The 17,236-nt window shown below is 53.0% G+C and overlaps 1 protein-coding gene across 5 annotated transcripts in view; it reads left to right on the top strand.

Annotated features, from left to right (window-relative positions):
• Positions 1 to 17,236, top strand: part of INPP5A (inositol polyphosphate-5-phosphatase A) — a 125,803-nt gene that overhangs the window by 46,090 nt on the left and 62,477 nt on the right. For all 5 annotated transcript variants that reach the window (XR_006741738.1, XM_036439275.2, XM_036439276.2 and 2 more), the window contains 2 exons: positions 4,834 to 4,934; positions 6,482 to 6,569. Coding sequence is in view for 4 of the 5 variants with exons in the window: in XM_036439275.2 (XP_036295168.1) it covers positions 4,834 to 4,934; positions 6,482 to 6,569 (189 nt within the window). In the remaining variant the exon portion in view is untranslated. The remainder of the gene's footprint in view (positions 1 to 4,833; positions 4,935 to 6,481; positions 6,570 to 17,236) is intronic.

Genomic DNA, 17,236 nt, shown 5'->3' with positions numbered 1-17,236 from the left:
TTACATTTCCCATCACAGACGTGCTCAGAGGGCAGTGTCGAGCAGCATCCCAGCCCAAATCGACTTCCAATGGGCCAGACGGTGCTGCCCTGGGTGGCGGGCGGTGAGGGATCCTTTGGGTTTCTGGTTTTGCTCTCACTGAGTTCAGTGAGTGTGGTCAGCAAACTTTTTATTATGGTGAATTTCAAACATCCAGAGAGAGGACAGTACAGTGAACTCCATTCAACAGTGTCCAGCTCACAGCCAATTTATTTCAATTGTGCCTCCACCCACGCCTCCCGCCCCATAACCACTTAAAGCAGCAACTGGTCTGTGTCATTTACTGCTGAGTACTCCACTGTGTCTCTCCAAAATATCTTTCAAACAACCTCATAGCCCCATCAGTGTGGCTCAGTAGTTGAGTGCTGACCTATGAACCAGGAGATCATGGTTCGATTACCATTACCTGTCAGGGTTGCAGGTTCAATCCCCAGTGGGGGGCATGCTGGTGGCAGCCAATCAGTGAGTATTTCTCATCATTGATGTTTCTCTTTCTCCTTCTTCTTTTCTCTGTGAAATCAATAAAAATATATATATTTAAAAAAAAAAACCCTCACAGTGTCATTATTACATCTAAGGTTAACACTCACATCATCATCATTAAATATCCAGTCATCATTTAGACCTTCCCAGTTGTCTCATATTTGTAGTTTGTATATTGGAATGAAACAATATTTTGGTAGAAATTAACTTTTTACAATGCTATGGAGGTATAAACTGATGTACAGTAAGTAGACTTTACATATTTAAAATGTGAGATTTGATGGGTTTTGTGGAACGTCTACATCTGGGAGGCCATTGTGATCCAGAGAATGAGCGAGTCCATTGCCCTCACTGGTTCTGGTACCCTGTCACTGCCTCCTTCCAGCCTCACGCTGGGCAGCCAGTAGCTTGCTTTCTGTCAGTCACTGTCCATCAGTTGGCATTGTCTAGCGTTCCATGTAAGTGGGATCAAACAGCGCACTCTTTGTGGCCTGATCGCCTTCCCTCAGCTTGATTCTGCGTCCGTGTGGTCAGAAAACAGAGTCCTTATGGCTCCATCTTTCAGAGTCCATTAGGGCTTGTTTACGGCCCAGTACAGGCCTTTCTCAGAGAGAAACCTTGGAAGAGTGGGTTGACCGTTTCTTCTGTGTCTTGGCTGACTGTGTGCCTGTGCATGTGTGTGCGTGTTTCTGTTTTCAGCCACACGCATATGTATGGTTGTGCCATCGGTCTTGTAGTCCTTCATCTCACTAATGTGGCCACACCAGCCTTCCTCGCCTCCCATGCACGCTGCCTCTTTCCTGCCCGTGACTTTGGTCTGTCCATGTCTCTGCTGGAGGTCTGCCTCTGACAGGCAGCAGTGCTCCAGTGCTGTGCTCTCTGCGCTGTCACTCCCCGCCTGAGACTGCAGTGTCTAGCCAGCCTTGTCTGGCACAGCAGAGCTTTCTCTGACGGTGGGAATGTTCTGTTTCTGTGCTGTCTAGCATCGTAGCCACTGGCCACATGTGGCTGTTGACCACTTGGAATGTGACTAATGCTGAATTTTAAAGGTCTTTAATTTTAATTAGCTTAAGCAGCCCCCTGGGACCCGAGGCTGCCTTTCTGCACAGCGCAGTCCAGACCACTGACATGGAATCTGGGTCTACCACGTCGTTGCTGCTCTCTGTTCATACCCTCTGCTTTTTGTTCCTTTGTTTCCCCTTTCCTTGTGGATTATTTTGGTTTCTTTGCATTCTATTTTAATTTTTCTATTGGCTTTTAGAACATTTTTTAAGTGGTTGATCTAGATTTATGATCTATGGGTCTAAATATTTGAGTTGACATTATACTGCTTCATGTAAGTGTAGAAATCTTGAAATCGAATGACACGTGTATGATGTCAGTGTATATTGAAAACTCCAGTAGACAGTATTATGTGTCAGCAACCTGCCCCTCACCCCAAGCCAAACTCTGGCTGCTGCCTGGTTTGGAATTAAGTTCTTTTGGTGCGTGGCTATGCCCACTCCTGCAGCCTCCTCTGGCTGCTCATGTCCACACTGGCAGAGTGGATCTGTTCCCACGAAGACATTGTGGCCACAAATCTTAAAACATTGATCTGGTTCAGAGAAAGTGTTTGCCCAGCCCTGCTCTCACAGATTCCTCACAAAGGGCTGACGGAGATGGCATTTCCTAGGTTTTTGTGTATTGAAAACTTTTTCTGTGATTTTGATATTTGAAGGATACTTGGCAGAATAGAGAATCCTTGGCTTTTGCTTTATTTCATTGAGATTTTCAAAAAATCTTACATTGCCGCCTTGATTTATGTTGGTTTTGACAAGTCTGGTGCCAATCTGTTTTTTATTTTATTTTAATGCTAACTGATCTTTGTCCCTAGGGACCTTGAAATCTCCTGATCTGACTGGGATTGGCTTGGAGCTGATGGTTTGGGGTTAGTTTTCTTAGGTGTCACTGAGCCCTTTCATTGTGTAAGTTCAGTTTTTTTCTATTTGGAAAGTTTTCTTGGATTATAATTTTAAATATTAGTTCTGGTCCCCTTTTGGTCTCTCTCCGGGGACTTTGATGATGGGAATGTTCTTCTTTGCTCACCTTCGTTTTCATGTCTCTCTCTCCCACTTTTTTGTTGTCATCTTGACTCTCTCTTGGTTGGCCTTTCTGGCCTCAGAGCCATTGTGAATACCCCTCTAGTCCATGCTCGCCTGAGCACTTTTTCTCTGTGATGATTTTGTCTTTTTCTTTTGTTTCTCCTCTCGGGTTAATCAGCACTCTTTCTCTCCCAACCCACGCCCCCTCCACCTCCCCCCCCCCCTTCCAATTTCTATTTTAGTTTTGAGTTTCTGATTTTAGTTTTTCATTTAGTTTTTCCAAATGCTTGTTTGAACGCATGTAATTCAGTGTGCAGTGTAGGCTTGTAATTCCAGTCTGCTTCGTGATTCTTTTTCTGGGTGGAGCCCCTCCCTTCGTTTATGTGTGTAAATTCTTTCTTACCTTTTGCAGCAGCTTTGTAGGGACTTGTTGAACTTCTCTCCCTTCATTTTACTGCCATGAGAATGTTTTATGGGATTCGTGGTTAAACAGCACCCTCTTCTGTCTGTCCAGCTCGTCCAGGTACGCTAGGAGACCTCCATCTAGTGTGTCTGTCTTGTTGGTGACTTGAGGGTCCTCCTTCTCTCTTGCAGTCCATTTCCTCCTTTCCGTCTTTTCTTCTCTGTGCCCAGTTGTCCACGGCTGCCTCTCCCCCTCTCGTCTCTTTCCTTCCCTAGATCCGTGTCTCGCCCATGCCCAACATTCTCTTCCCTGTGGATGTGTGCTGAGCTGAGGCTTCCCCTTGTTTTCAGACCCCAGGCTTTCTGGCCACCCTCCCAGTCAGCCTCAGGGCCTCTCCGCACGTCTGGGTGCCAATGTTGCAAGTCTGTGATGTCACGTACCGTGCTCTTACTACCATGGAAACGCCTGCAGGGCCTTTGTGATCTCGGTGTTGCTCTTCTCGGTCTAGCCAGGGGTGACCGTCCCATCCCGTCACAGAACCACTCTGGCCCGCTGGCCCTGTCTGTGGATTGTTTCTGCCCCGCTGCTATCCATCCTCAGTGTTTCCTTCTTTTCTTTTTCTGGGTTTATTTGCTGCTGTCTGTCTGGTGACAGCTCTGGGTGGGGGTGGCAGGCCACGGGCTGTGGGCTCTGGAGAGAGTGGGACTTCTCTGCTGGGTGTGGCTTCTCTGAGGGTTGCTGGGTGTGCTGCCTCACCTCCTCTGCCGCCTGGTGTCCTGGAAGCCTGTCCTTGCTCTGAAATCCCTGTGGCCCCCACTTACAGGCCCCTCCTGACTCCCAGGTAGCCCTCTCCCCCGCACCCTGGGGACTGGGCGAAGCCCTTTGGTGGCTGGTGTGGCAAAGCTACCTTACCACCTCAACAGTGGCCCATTGGTGACGCTCCGCCTCCGGTGCTCCAGGGCAGGGCTGACGTGTGCCTTGTTTCCTCTGGGAGCAGGTGCTGGTCAACACCTCCTCCCAGGACCTGTGGGTCACCCAGCTGCTGAGTGAGCCCTCCAGGGGGGCCACTCTGAGATGCCCACCACGTCTGTACGTGTCACCCAACCTCCCAGTGTGGTTAGCTGCAGGGGGTCAGAAGCAGTTTTGTGTTATGACCCAGGAGTTGTCGGAAGCCTTATTGCAGACGTGGAGCCATTTGTCCTGCCAGCCCCCTTCCTCACAGACATGTACAACCCCTGGTGGTGTATAGAAGAGGGGTCTGTTCAGCCAGCGCTGGCAGAGCCAGATATAAACACCCAGGGCTGTAGTGGAGAAACATTGGCGACTTTCTTATGAATGGCGCCATCCAACGCTCGAAGCCCAGACTCCCCGATGGCGTGTAGGTTACAATGAAACAGGGCAAAGTCGCAAGACACGGGGCTGAGGGGTTGAGGTCGTGCTGGGAGCTGATTGGTCAGAGGGGGTGATGAATTACCTCTTCAGGTCTCAAGGGCAGCTTTAAGTCACTGCCCTAGTGCCCCAGTGACCCTCTGTCCCAGCTCGTGGGAAAGTAGCCAGGGGCGTTTCACCTGAGGGCTCAGGAGCTGCCACACACTCAGGTCCAGATGTTATCATCAGCCTGCAGAGGTCCGGACCGTGCGACCAGTAGCCAGGTCCAGGCTTCTGTCTTCTGCTGCCTCGGGCATTGCTGATTATTCGGAGGAAAGACTGGATCTCTTAGGGGTGTGTATATAGAGAGAGATGATTCCTAGAGCCGGGACCGAAAACTAAATTTAAAGTCACAGGGACCCTCAGTTTCAACGGCCCTGTTCTGTGCTTCCTCCCCAGGTCGTCCATGCGCACAAGCCGCACTTTATGGCCCTGCACTGCCAGGAGTTCGGGGGGAAGAACTACGAAGCCTCCATGTCACACGTGGACAAGTTCGTCAAGTAAGTCTGGCGCCTGCCATGGCCTGCTTCCTCCCAGGGCAGGGTGCTCGCTCTCTGTGGAAACATGGGTGTAGCCTCACCATGGAGAAGGCCTGTGGGTGAGCCAGTTTTCCAAAGAGAGAAGGTGTGGCCCCTGTGTGTGACAGCATGCCTCCGGGGGGGGGGGGGGGGGGGCAAGAGGGTGACAGGGTGCCTCCTGGTGGGGAGCCAGAGGGTGACTGTGATGCCTTGGGCTCTGAGACGTTAGCCCTGGGTTCCAGGCAGGGGTGCCATCCACGTGTGCCAGAGGTTACACCTTGTGTGGTCTGATGGCTGCCAGCCTGCTGCTGCTGAGGAGGGATAGACAGGACTGATTTTCATCTAGCAGCTCACAGCTACACTTGTCACAGGAAGGGGGACAGAGCCCATTGTCTGGGGAGGAAGGAGCCAGCAGCACATGCGCGCACCCTGTGGCCCCATAGAAGGTGCAAGAAGTATGGCCTACAAAAAAAAAAAAAAAAAAAAAAGATTGATACACTGCACCACGTTCACTTTTAAAGCTTTATCAAAAGGTACTCTAAAAATAAAGGTTTAGCCACATTTGGGGAAAGATATCTGCAACACACTTTCCTGACAAAAATCAGTATTAGATATATAAAGAAGCTCTGTGTGTCACAGGAAAACCCACCCCTTGGGAAAGCGAGGCATTCCGCAGAGACCAGGACATTTCAGCTGGGGGAGGGCCAGCAGGTGAGCAGCAGGTGTCCGCACGTCCGGAGCTCCAGCGGCTGGTCACATGGCACCTTTCGTCCCCGGCAGCCTGGGCTGCGGGCAGAGAGGTTTCCACAGAGGACACACTGGCAGGATTTTGCTTTAAATAGTTAACATCGCTTATGTTTACCAGCCCACCCGCCGTTTGCAGCACTCTGTGGAGATCCAGGTTTCTACCTGGTACCCTATTCCTTCAGCCTGGGGACTTCTCTGTCACCTTTCGCACAGATCCCCCCTGAATTCGCTCAGCTTTTGTTTTCTGAGAAAAAGTCTTTGTCTTCATGTTTGAGTGATGTTTTTGTTGTAAACAGAGTCCCAGTCTCTCTGTAGAGACTCTGGAATTTGCTCTTGCTGGGAGTCAAGGTCTGAGGATCAGTGTGGTTCTTTCCAGGCTTATCCTCTCCCTATCCTGACCAATGCGCCGGCTGTCACATGGTGCCCGTGTCCTTCTCCACCTCCCCTCCCCTGCGGTCCTGGGGGCCAGACCAATGAGCAAGCCTCTGTCACCATCCCGGTATATTCTCAAACCTCTGGTGCAGTGGCTCCTGTTCCAGCCCATTTACAGAGAAGACAGAGAGGTCACCTAGACTAGACTCTTCTAGGTTTTAGTTCCTGCCTTCCTCCCTTTTTCTCTCTTCCCTCTCTCTCCTTTCCCACTGTCTGTCCTCCCTCCTCTTCGCAACCTGGTTGGTGGTATCTCCAGGTGATGTCCAGGCCAGCATCCTGGGCCTCGGCAGCACACCTGTAAGTGGTGAGGTTTCTGTGTGACTCTTGACAAAGAACTCTTTTCCTTCCAGAGAACTTCTGTCAAGCGATGCGATGAAGGAATATAACAGGGCTCGTGTCTACCTGGACGAGAACTACAGGTCCCAGGAGCACTTCACGGTAAGTGCCTCTGCCCCAGGGGAGTGCCTGCCAAAGCAGCCCTCCTCATTCGGTGCCTGCTCTCCCTCACAGCATCCTGCCATCTACCTGCATTGAAATGTTACAGCCGTGCTGCAGCCTTTGTGGGGTGCCCCTAACTCAGCAAATCTATGGGGGAGGTAGGGGGTGCACAGTGCAGACAGCATCTCAGCTGCTTCCTCAAGTTGCCCTTGGTGGGCTGCTCATCGGTTGGCATATACAAGACCCACATGGCAGCTGGAAGGTGGACAGCAAGGATGGAGGCCAGGGCCCTGGTGTGCGGGAATGAGAGGGAGGATTAGGCTTCTGGGGCTTACAGGTGAGGGCTTCATCCCATGCTTGGTCTTCTGTGCCCAGCTGCCTGTGCCACAGGCTTGCTCTAAGCTCTGCCAGTCTCTTTGTGCAACTAAGAAAGAAATTTCTAGCATTAAGTGCTTACCTTGAAAAATCTCTAAGGAAAATTAACCTGAAGCAACTAGAAGGAAGGAAATATGATATAGCAGCAGGAATTGGGGCAATAGAAACTAGAATAATTGAGAACTCAGTGAACTGGTTTCTTAGCAAGGTTATCAGTCTGAGCCGCCTTCCCCAGCGGATCAGGACGAGCCTGTCTTGGAACACAGACCCAGGTGATGGGCCTTCAGGCGGAGTCCAGGACTGGCTTCCGGCTGTAGCGCATCTGTGCTATACAAGGCCCAGCGTCACTTACTGCACAGATGCCCGCTCCATGCAGGTGGTCAGAGGATGATGGCAAGGCTCCAGGTGTGCCCTGAAGCCTCAGAAAGAGTGATTGGGAGCTGGGGGGGAGGGGAGATACCAGCTTCTTGGTGGAGGGAGCCTGACACATCCCAGAAACTTTCGCCTCCCGGGAGCTGCCACCTTCCTACGGAAGTTTTCCATGTGTTTTCAGAATTGTCACCTTGCTAGTTCTCCATGGCCTGCTTTGTGTCTCATATCATCACAAGGTAACATAAGCATTTCATCTCTCTTCCAGCCAGAACGTCTGGTTGGCTGAGAAGAGAAGTGGCGGGACATTGCGGGCGCACCAGGGCCGAGAGCTCCATTTGGGCTTGTCTCTGTCCCTGGGGATTTATCTCAAATGTCATTTCACCTTTTGCAATGGAAAACAAAAACCTAAAAAATGAGCATGCCCGTAATGCAGCAATTTCACTGAAGAAATACCTGCTCTTGCCAACAGTTGCGGTTCTCAAAAATTATTTGATGGCAAAATTTGGAAGGAATTTTCAACACCCAGACTTGGAGATTTTGACACAGTGGGACAGCTGTCTGAGAGGACAGTCTGCCATGGGACAGCTCCCGGGATGTGGGGTTTAGGGCTTTCGAGGGAGGAGGCAGGCTGCCGCCCGCTAGGGCCCCTCGCAGGATCTCACCATCCGGTTGCTACATTGAAGTACTTAGCAATGTCCTGCCCTTGATCGTGAATCTGGTCTGTTCTTCGGTGAATGGATTTTCAAAAGTAAAACAGCAGCAACCAGGGTGCATCCAGAACCCATGGCACCTCACAGTTAGAACTGGCAGCGTTTTCCTTGTAAATACAGCGATAGCACGTTAGCTGGGGACTTGGCAGTCTGTGTGGTTGGAGCCTGAGATGGTGCAGGGTTCAGGCCCTCACTGGGTGGAGGGACTCACGTAAGTGGCAGAGGGAGCTGCCCAACCACCCAGGTCTGAGGCCCCCAAGGCTGTGAGTGCTGGTATCCACAGGTCAAGACAGCATCTAGTGTTGGGGAGGAAGGCTGGACCCACCCACCAGGGAAGGGGACATCGCTCACTCCCCTCTCGTCCAGCCGTCCCTGTGGCCTGAGGGAAGCCAGTTCACTCCAGGGTGACTGTGTAGTGCAGTGGCGGGGATAGCTGTGGCTGGGGGTGAGAAGTGGCCAGCCTTGTTGCAGACTCTGTCTGGAGCTCATCCCATACTTGGCACAGGGAGAGGTTTGCCTTTGTCATCCCATCTCATGACCAGGAGGGGAGTAGTTTGTGGTGAATCTCTGCTTGACCCTGGGCCCTGCCTGGAGCGCTGTCCCCTTCATACCTGTTCATCACCCTCCATGTGTCACGTGCGGAACCGTCTTTGCTGGGGGCCTCTGGACATCTGCTGGAGGGATCTTGCACCCCCGTGTCCTGGGCAGGGTTGAGCAGCACTGTCAGCCAAGAAGCCACCCTCCTGCCACAGCCTGGTGGCCTCGGGCTGTCAGAGGGAAGAAAATTTAATTTTTCAAGATTAATGGTATTGGAGCAATATTTTTAGCTGAGTGTGGTTCAAATAATAGGCCATTAATTGAAAAAGGAAATTGAAATGAATTTATCTTGTACATAAATGCTGTCACGGGTATTAATAGGGATCAGAAAATAGTGGCCTGTTCCCAGAAAGATGTTGAACCTGACGTGGCACCTGGTGCAGGAACATGACGGTGGGGGGTTGGTGTGCGCATGGGAACATGGGCAGGGGTGGAGGGGGGAGCTGCAGCCTCTGGGGGCTTCGGGTCTGGGAGGGTCTTCCACCTAGAGGGTCTCTGGCAGAGGCAGGAGGCGGCAGACGTCCTCCTTCACCAGCAGATGGCGCCAAAGCAGCATTTCGTATCCTGAGATTTTGATATAGGAGGTGCTAAGCAGCCAATTTTTAGACTTAAAAATTTCTATGTTAAATTTTGTTTGCTCCAAAAAAGCATCCTGAGTGGGCATTTACTGGATCAGGATCCTTGTCTAGTCTAGAGGGTTGAGAAGACAGACTGGCCTCCACTGGCTCTCTCCTGGCTGTCCCGGGCCTTGCTTGCAGGGTCATCGGCTGCTGTACTTTCCACTGGAACGTTGAAAGTTGGAGGTCTGTTCCTCCAGAGGAACTGCCAGTCTGGAGTGTTGACATGGGCCCTGCGAGGCCGGGCCCTGTCCTGTTCTTGTATGATGGACTTGTTTAAATGTCCATCTCAGGGTGGACTGAGAACCCTGGCCCATGCGTCTCCACAGCCACAAGCAGGAGCTCAAACACTGTGCCCAGGGCCCCCAAGTGCCCCAGGCCCTTTCCTCCTGGTAGTGCCCCAGATGTGCCAGTGTCACCGTCCTGATTTCTGTCTTCCTTCCTGAGCTCAGACCCCTGGAGCAGCAGTTTCGCTTGTCCCTGCTCTGGCCCGGAGCCTGGAGCCAGCACAACTTGGCTGCTCAGTAACCGCGTCTGAGCCAGTGAGCCAGTGAGCCAGTGTGTGTTAGATGTGCACAACCCAGGCTCTCCCTGCAGGGGTCAAGGGCCATGATGTCCCAGCACAGCTCTGTGGAGAGTGCCTGCCTGAGGCAGAATTTGAGGCCATCAGTGTGTATCTGTATCGAAGGCCATGGATTGGGTGATATCCCACTGGTGTGGGCTGCAGGGAGGCCCAACTCTGGGGCCTTCCCAATTTGGAAATTGGGAAGAAAAGGTGGGTTTATCAGGGGAGGTGAGAGAAGGTGGGGACAGGGGTGAGCTGGAACCCATGAGGCAGTGAAGAAAGGTCGCAGGGTAAGGTGACTGCATTTCTATGGCCGTGGCACCACCTCCTATGCCCTATCCCTTGCCAGAGGACTGGAAAAGAAGGACTGGCACCCAGCTGAGGAGGGGCTGTCCCTGGGTGAGCATGAGCAGGTACCCTGGATGGCCTACTCCCGGTGGGATCAACTGCACCTACTCTCCACGATCCAGAATCCAGTGTTCCAGAGTGCTGGCAGATTTTCACTGTCAGCACCACACTAATGTTTTTGTATTTGCCCCTAAAACCCATGAAGTTCCAGTTTTCATCACCAGCAAGTCTTAAGGCCGCGGGTATCTTCCATGGGAATAGACGTTAGGTGGTAGATGTGCATGGATTTAGCAATCAAGTTCGTGTGGAAGTGTGTTGACAGTTGGTCATGTGACATGAATCTGGGACTGTGGGGAAAATGGTACAAAAACACTTGAGAGAGACCTTCCCATTACAAGGACAGGCTCCAAGTGGCGAGGGGAGAAAGGGACTTTCCTTAGGAGGTGCCAGCCCCCCAGGGTGGACAGTTCTGGGGGTACCAGTTCCAGAGCACAAGGAGGTGTTGGGGGACTCCACCCAAGGGCATCCAGGGACTGCCCCATAGGCCCGGTCAGGCGAGTTGAGTGTAGCTTAGGGAGGAGGCTTCAGGAGGAGACACCAAGCTCTGTGCCGGTATGGGGGACCCCCATACTACCTGAGTTATACTGGGCTTCGCAGAGGCCCTGACACCCCCAAATGCTGTCCCAGAACTCCCTGCTTCCTGGCACCTGCCTGGCACCCTTGGAAAATGCTTTCCACCCAAAGCCTTCAGGGATCACCTCCTGGGAAATGAACTTCCTGCAAGGCCTCTGGTGGCCGCTGTTGTCACAGGTATTATTACCTGGTTAACTTCACAGCGCCCTGGGGCCCACGGGCCTTGACACTGAGCAAGTGCCCGAGCAGTTTTCCAAGGCTTCCAAGTGTCTATTGATCCGAGGCGGCGAGCCCGGGAGTCACGTGTCTAATTTCACAGGCACGCCGAGGAGCATGGAAAACGCATCACTTACTGCCCGCAAAGCCGGGACGTCGATAGGGAACGGCTTTCCTATACTCTGGCTTCAGCGGCAGCTAAATGAGGAAGAAATTGCAGATTTGTTTCCATATAATATCCTGTTGTCTGTTTCCTGCAGGAGTAAAGCATCCGGCGTGAGGGGCCCCCACTGTTCCCACTGGTCGTTTGTGTGGCCGCAGGGGCTGTTTATGGGTGATTCACAGGGCTGCTGGGGGCGGCTGAAGGCCCCAAGGAAGCACGGCCAGGGGCTGCCCATCTGCCCCTCACCTGGTGACCTGGGGGGAGAAGGAGGAGTTTCCTGGCAAGATGTATAGGCTGGCATGGGGACCCCAACACGCAGTATCAGAGGGGCCTCCTGAGGAGCTGTGGGCTGATGCAAGTACCCCAAAGGTCCCCTTTTATTGGGGACAGTGGTGCTGCTGGTAGGACTAGGTGAGCATGCTTGTCCTGCACCTTATCTCTGGGCAGATCAGCTCAGTGGTAGACAGAACAGGCCCTTTCTCCATGGAGAAGCTAGAGGCCAAGGAATCCAGCCTGAAGCCGCTCTGGTTCGCGCACAGCAGGGCCCACAGAACCTACTGAACCCCCTCACACTCCATGGCTGGCTGGGAAGCGTGAGGGCAGCCACTCGCCTCAGAGGGCAGGTGGTAGAGACTGTCCCTGTGTGGCCTGGACAGGGCTGCCCATTGCTGTGGCCTCACGCCTCCCACAGCGGCGTCTGTTGTGGGACAGGCCTGTTTGGCCACTGCCTTCACCAGTCCTTGCTCATTTAGCTGTCGGCCACACGAGTGTCTGTGTGGCAGCTGGAACTGTGCACTGTGATTGGTTGAACCAACTTGGCAGCCCTTGGGGCAGGGAGTGCAGGCAGGACGGCTGGCAGAGGCTGTCCTTGCTGTTGGCTCCGGACTGGTGCCTTTGCAGCCAGCAAGGCGAGGAGGGAACCCTCTCGTGGAGTAGAACTTGTTTAGGGTGTGAAAGCTCTCCAGCAAGCACTGGCAGCTGGTGGGCACTCAGCCCCTTGGAGCCTCTGTGTGCATCGAGGAAATGTCCTCGGCGACCACAGGGTTGCCTGAACACATGGTGTTCAGACCTCCCCTCAAAGCTCTGAAGTGGGGTTCCGTCTGGGCAGAGGGGCCTGAAGCCAGAGACGGGTCAGATCCGTCAGCGCCTGAAACGCAACCACATCCAGGGACACCGGTAAGGCCTGCAGGCTGAGATGCCTCCGGTGCCCTGTGTCCAGGCTTTGTCCTCTGCCTTCCAGCTGCCCAGCCAGCACCTTTTCTCTTCCATAATTTGCTCTCAGGAAAGAGGCAACAGGTGAGCTTTGTCTTCTGTGAGGGGAGAAGAATGGCTAAACCAGAAATTCATGGGCGTGAACTTGAGAGACATCGGGATTTCCCGGGGTGCAGCCTCACTCATCTGTGGTGACATGGGAGCCAGGGAGAAGGAGGCATGCTCTCTGACTGTCAGGTGCTGCCCTGAGCCTCCCCAGGAAGCACGTCCCCCTCCCTGCCCAGAGCATCGCTTTGCAAACCCACCCTGTCCATCCGGGTCCCATTCCCAGCAAAGTGGGATGGCGATCCTCCCTGTGGTCATACGCCCTGGCACCAGGAACCTCAGTCTAGGCTGGAGGGTCGGTCCTCACCCAGGAGGAGCCGTGTGCCTGCACCTCCCACTCCATGTCCATGCTGGTGGCTCCTGGGCCCAGGATGCCTTAACTGCTGGTCACCAATAAACTGGCCTCCCCAACCCCTCTTTGCCTTTTGCATTGCCCTGATGAGGGTCCCTACTGGCCCTGGCAGGCAGTTCTCCAAGAGGGCCGGGCTTCCCTCTGAGAGCAGGGCATCTGCTGGAGGGTTACCCGGGGTGGCTGCTGGGGTTCTGCCCCCCATGCCCATGGTGGGGGGACAGCCTGGAACCCATGCTCCTTCCAAAGAGACGCCCTCCCTTGCTTCTTCTGTGATTGCCCCCTCCCCATCTCTGCTGTCCTGGTCAGATTTTAGGGGAAATATATGGAAAGTTAATGGAGTTTACTGATGTTCTTTGATCCAAGGAGGGGGAGGAAAGCAAATGCATTTCTGACGCCGAACTAATCTGCTTCAGGAGGCCCCCACCAGCCCGTCTCTGCCTGCGCCCTGCCCGTGGCCCAGACAGGCCTGATGAAGTGAGAGAAGCAAGATTGGTTTTCCGAGGGCACCGGGCCCCCGTGCACAGCTAAATCACACTGTCTGCTCTGCCGGCGGGGTAGCACCGCGCCCCCCTCAGCGGCACCTGCAGCCCCGCGGGACGCAGTGATGTGCGGCCGGGCAGCGGCGGGCTGCAGTGAAGGTGAAGCTGTCATATCGATCTTTTTAGCACTAAAATATGAGCCACTTTGCTCCGCTCCCCGCTGCTGTGATGTGAAAAATAATAACTCGGATCCAAATTAAAAATATTGATCCCGGGAAGGTGCTGAAAGTAAATAAACACCTTCCGAAGTTTTCGGGTCAGCCGAGGAATGGGATTCAGCAATAAATGTGTCGGCACGTCACAGTGCAGGGTTCTTGATCTGTTTTTTCTTTGAATTGATTTTTCATTATTTACTTCCTAAAAGTGTTGGAATTCGGTCCTCCACTGTTAAACCCCAGTGTTTGGGCACATTATTTCTTTGGGGCTCACGAGGTGCTCCTAATCCACTCACTCATTGATTGATTGATTTTTGACTCAATAAGCTCGCAGTCCTTGCCTTATTTAGAGCTTCCATCATAATTTTTTATACATTTAGGCCTGACTTTTTTATTTCCCTCTAACAGATGAGCTGACGGTGGGCCATCAAGTGGGGAGGACAGTTGCCACAAGGTTAATTGTATCCGCTCCCTGTGCTCCCAGCTGACGTTGGGTCTGTTCTGGCTGAAGGTTGGGTGACTGAACGCAGTCCTCCTGGACCCTACAAACCCCTTTACCAGCAGGGCCATGACCGGGGGAGTCTGCTAGCTGCCCACAGCCGGGCCCAGTGGGATGGGTGGCTCGACTCTCCGATGTCGTGGTTCCTCGTGGGCGCAAGGAGATACTGAACCATGTGCTTCTGGGAGTTTTTTCTTCAGGAGGCCCCTGAAAGCTTGGGCGAGCCCCCACTCTGCACACAGGAGCCAGGGATAGACAGCTTGGGTAAGACAAAGGGTGCGGTGGCCGCATCTGTGGTTGTGGGAGGTGAAGCCTTGTCTGGGGGACTTAGAACTTACAACACACACATCTCGCTGCTCCTGAGAGTCAGGGTTCCTAGTGACCATTTCCCGGTCACTGGTGCCCAGATTTGGGAAGCTTCCAGGCATAGGGCTCCCAGGGCTTAATCCCGGGGCCGGAGGAAAAGGCGGAGGCCTGGGCCCTGCCCTGTGCTCTGTGTTCTCCACATCGGAGGACCCGCCGTGCTTGCTGGTGGCCTGCTCCTGAGCCAGGATGTCAGTGCGTCGTCTCATTGTGGGTGCGGGAGTGGTGCTAACGAGAGGCATGCGATGCTCCATGTTCTGACCCACCATTGGTACCTGGCAAAGGTATTGGGCAGTTCAGTTGGGGGAGGAGGGCATTTTCACATATGGTACTGTTAGAGGGTCATGAGCCAAAAGACAGAACCTCAACTCTGACATCGAAATTTACAAAAATCAAGCTCGAAACAGGTCATACGTCTAGAAGAGCTAAATACATAAAACTACCAGAGCAGTTTGATAACTTTGGCTTTTCTCTTATAAAAGAAAAAAATTATCAGTTGCACTTCATCAGAATGAAAAATATTTGTTCTTCAGAAGATACAAAAATAGTCAGTCCACAGCCAAGGAGAAAACATTTGCAAATACACCCGACAAAGGACTTTATTGAAGCCATATATATATATATATATATATATATATATATATATATATATGTGTGTGTGTGTGTGTGTGTGTGTGTGTGTGTGTGTATATGTGTGTGTGTGTGTGTGTGTGTGTGTATATATATATATATATATATATATATATATATATATATATATATAAAGAACTCCGACAGCCTAGCACTAGCTGGACACACTAATCTTCCTGAAGTTTTAAAGATCGGAACAGACCCTTCAGCAAATAAGGTGGAAAATGGCTCACAAGCCCATGGAAAGACACACGATACCATCGGTCATCGGAGCAGAGCATATGAAGACCACACTGTTTGGAAAGATCACAGATTCCCCACTGCTGGCTGGATGTAACAGACTGACCACGGCATGTGCTGGTAGGGTGTGGAGACTGGAACTCTCAGGCGTTGCTGTGGAGGAAATGTCAGAACACAGCCACACAGAAAACACCGATCATGTGAGCCAGCCACTCCTCTCCCCAAGGCAAGCGTGTCCGCACAAGGGCTGGGACACAAATGTTCACGGCACCTTTACTAATAATACCCCAAACTGCAAACCCGAAGTCCCACCAGCAGGTGAGCTGTAAGCGACCTGCAGAGCCACGCAGCAGCAAGAACTGTTGCACTCTGGGAAAGGACCTGTGCCGAGTGCACGAAGCCAGGCGAGGGAAGAGTACCTCATTATCACTCCGTTTATAGCCTATTCTTGAAAATACAAGCTCATCTAAAAGACAGAAAGCAGCTGAGTGGTTTCCAGGGACGGGCTGGAGGGAGGGGTTTTGAGGGGACAGAGGGACACAGGGCAGCTTGGGGAGCCAGGGCCCTGCCTGTTATGTGGCTGTGACAATGGCTGCCCAGTGCAGCTATGTCAGACCTCATCCAACTGCGTACGTTCACTCTGTGCAGTTTTGTAAATGTCAATTGGGCATCAATAACACTGTGAAATACCTACTTACCTGGTTATTGGCGGGTAAGCCATACTCTGCCTGATTCCTCAGTGAAGGGACCAGGGCAGCCCTGGTTTCTTTGCCCAGCATCCTGCCTGTGTCAGTTTCTCTGATGGCGTGGTCGCTTCACCCTTGCTTCTCTGCTCCCATAGGCTCCTGCTGCAGGGCCCAGCGGGTGGCAGCTGGCTGTGAGCCGGGGTCCCTGCCCCAGTGTGGGTGGGGGCTGGGTGCTCCGCAGTGGCCTCCCAGGCCCTTCCTCGTCACTGTGCCCGCTCTCCAGGAAGTGCAAGGCGGGCTCTGCTGACTGTGGAGCAAGGAGCCGGTGGCTGCTGATCTGTCAGGCAGACAGGCATGATGGAGTGCGTGTCACCCGCAGCCGGGAAACTAATGCGCCACGGAATGTATTGGTGAACAAACTGAAAAATTGTAAAGCTCTTAAGGACTTTCATGCTTGTTAGCATTTTTTGACAGAAAATCACTGGAGCAGTGAACATAAAAAAGTAGTCACGGTTGATTCGCAGTTCAGCTTGTTGTTCTAGTCATTTGGCCTCAAGTGACATTTCACTCCCGGAGATCGTTTCTGAGCTGCCCTGCTCACCAGGGTTTCTTTCTGCGACAGTTTCCACATGTCCTGGCTCTTGGACCTGAGCCGTGGACTCCCTGATGTTCTGGAGGGAGAGCGGGGACCTTCCTGAGCAAAGACGGGGGCCGGTGTGGCCTGGGGTCCGGTGTGTCCTGACAGCTCATGGGGAGTGGGGGCCAGAGTGGACATGATGGCCAATAGGGTCTGGGAGTACATCTAGGCTGCCATGTTCCTGGAGCCCAACCATAAGAGGAACCAAAGTCTTGAGGAGGCAGTCCCAGGAGTCTCTATCTCAGGGTGAGTGACAGCCGCTCAGGACAGGGTGCATCCCGCCCTCTAGTGGACAAGACGCTGCAGTCCGCAGGGCCCCAGGAAAGGCCTCCCCAGGGCATCGCTTATCGCTTATTCTCGGGCAGACGATGTCCTTGCCAGCCTTCGTGTGTCCTGTGTGTCCTGTCACAGGTCACAGAGCCGGCTCCTCTTTTAAGACATCCACTGGCCCATCTGAGGAGAGCAAGACGCGTCTCCCAGGAGAGGAGGACATCGGCATGAAGCAGGGGGACCTGGCTCTCGGGGGTTGCGCTGGCGCTCCTGGCCCTGCTCCTGGCTCCCTCTGCCTTCAGGCTGCAGGAGGCCTTGGTAGCCATGGTGGCTGGTCCCCCATCAGCCGTGGTGGCTGGGGGCCAGGCCTCCAGGCTGGGTGA

Source organism: Pipistrellus kuhlii, unplaced genomic scaffold, assembly GCF_014108245.1.
Source record: "Pipistrellus kuhlii isolate mPipKuh1 unplaced genomic scaffold, mPipKuh1.p scaffold_m20_p_15, whole genome shotgun sequence".
Taxonomy (NCBI): Eukaryota; Metazoa; Chordata; class Mammalia; order Chiroptera; family Vespertilionidae; genus Pipistrellus; species Pipistrellus kuhlii.
The sequence above is the reverse complement of the archived record's forward strand: the minus strand, read 5'-3'. Positions and strand labels throughout refer to the sequence as shown.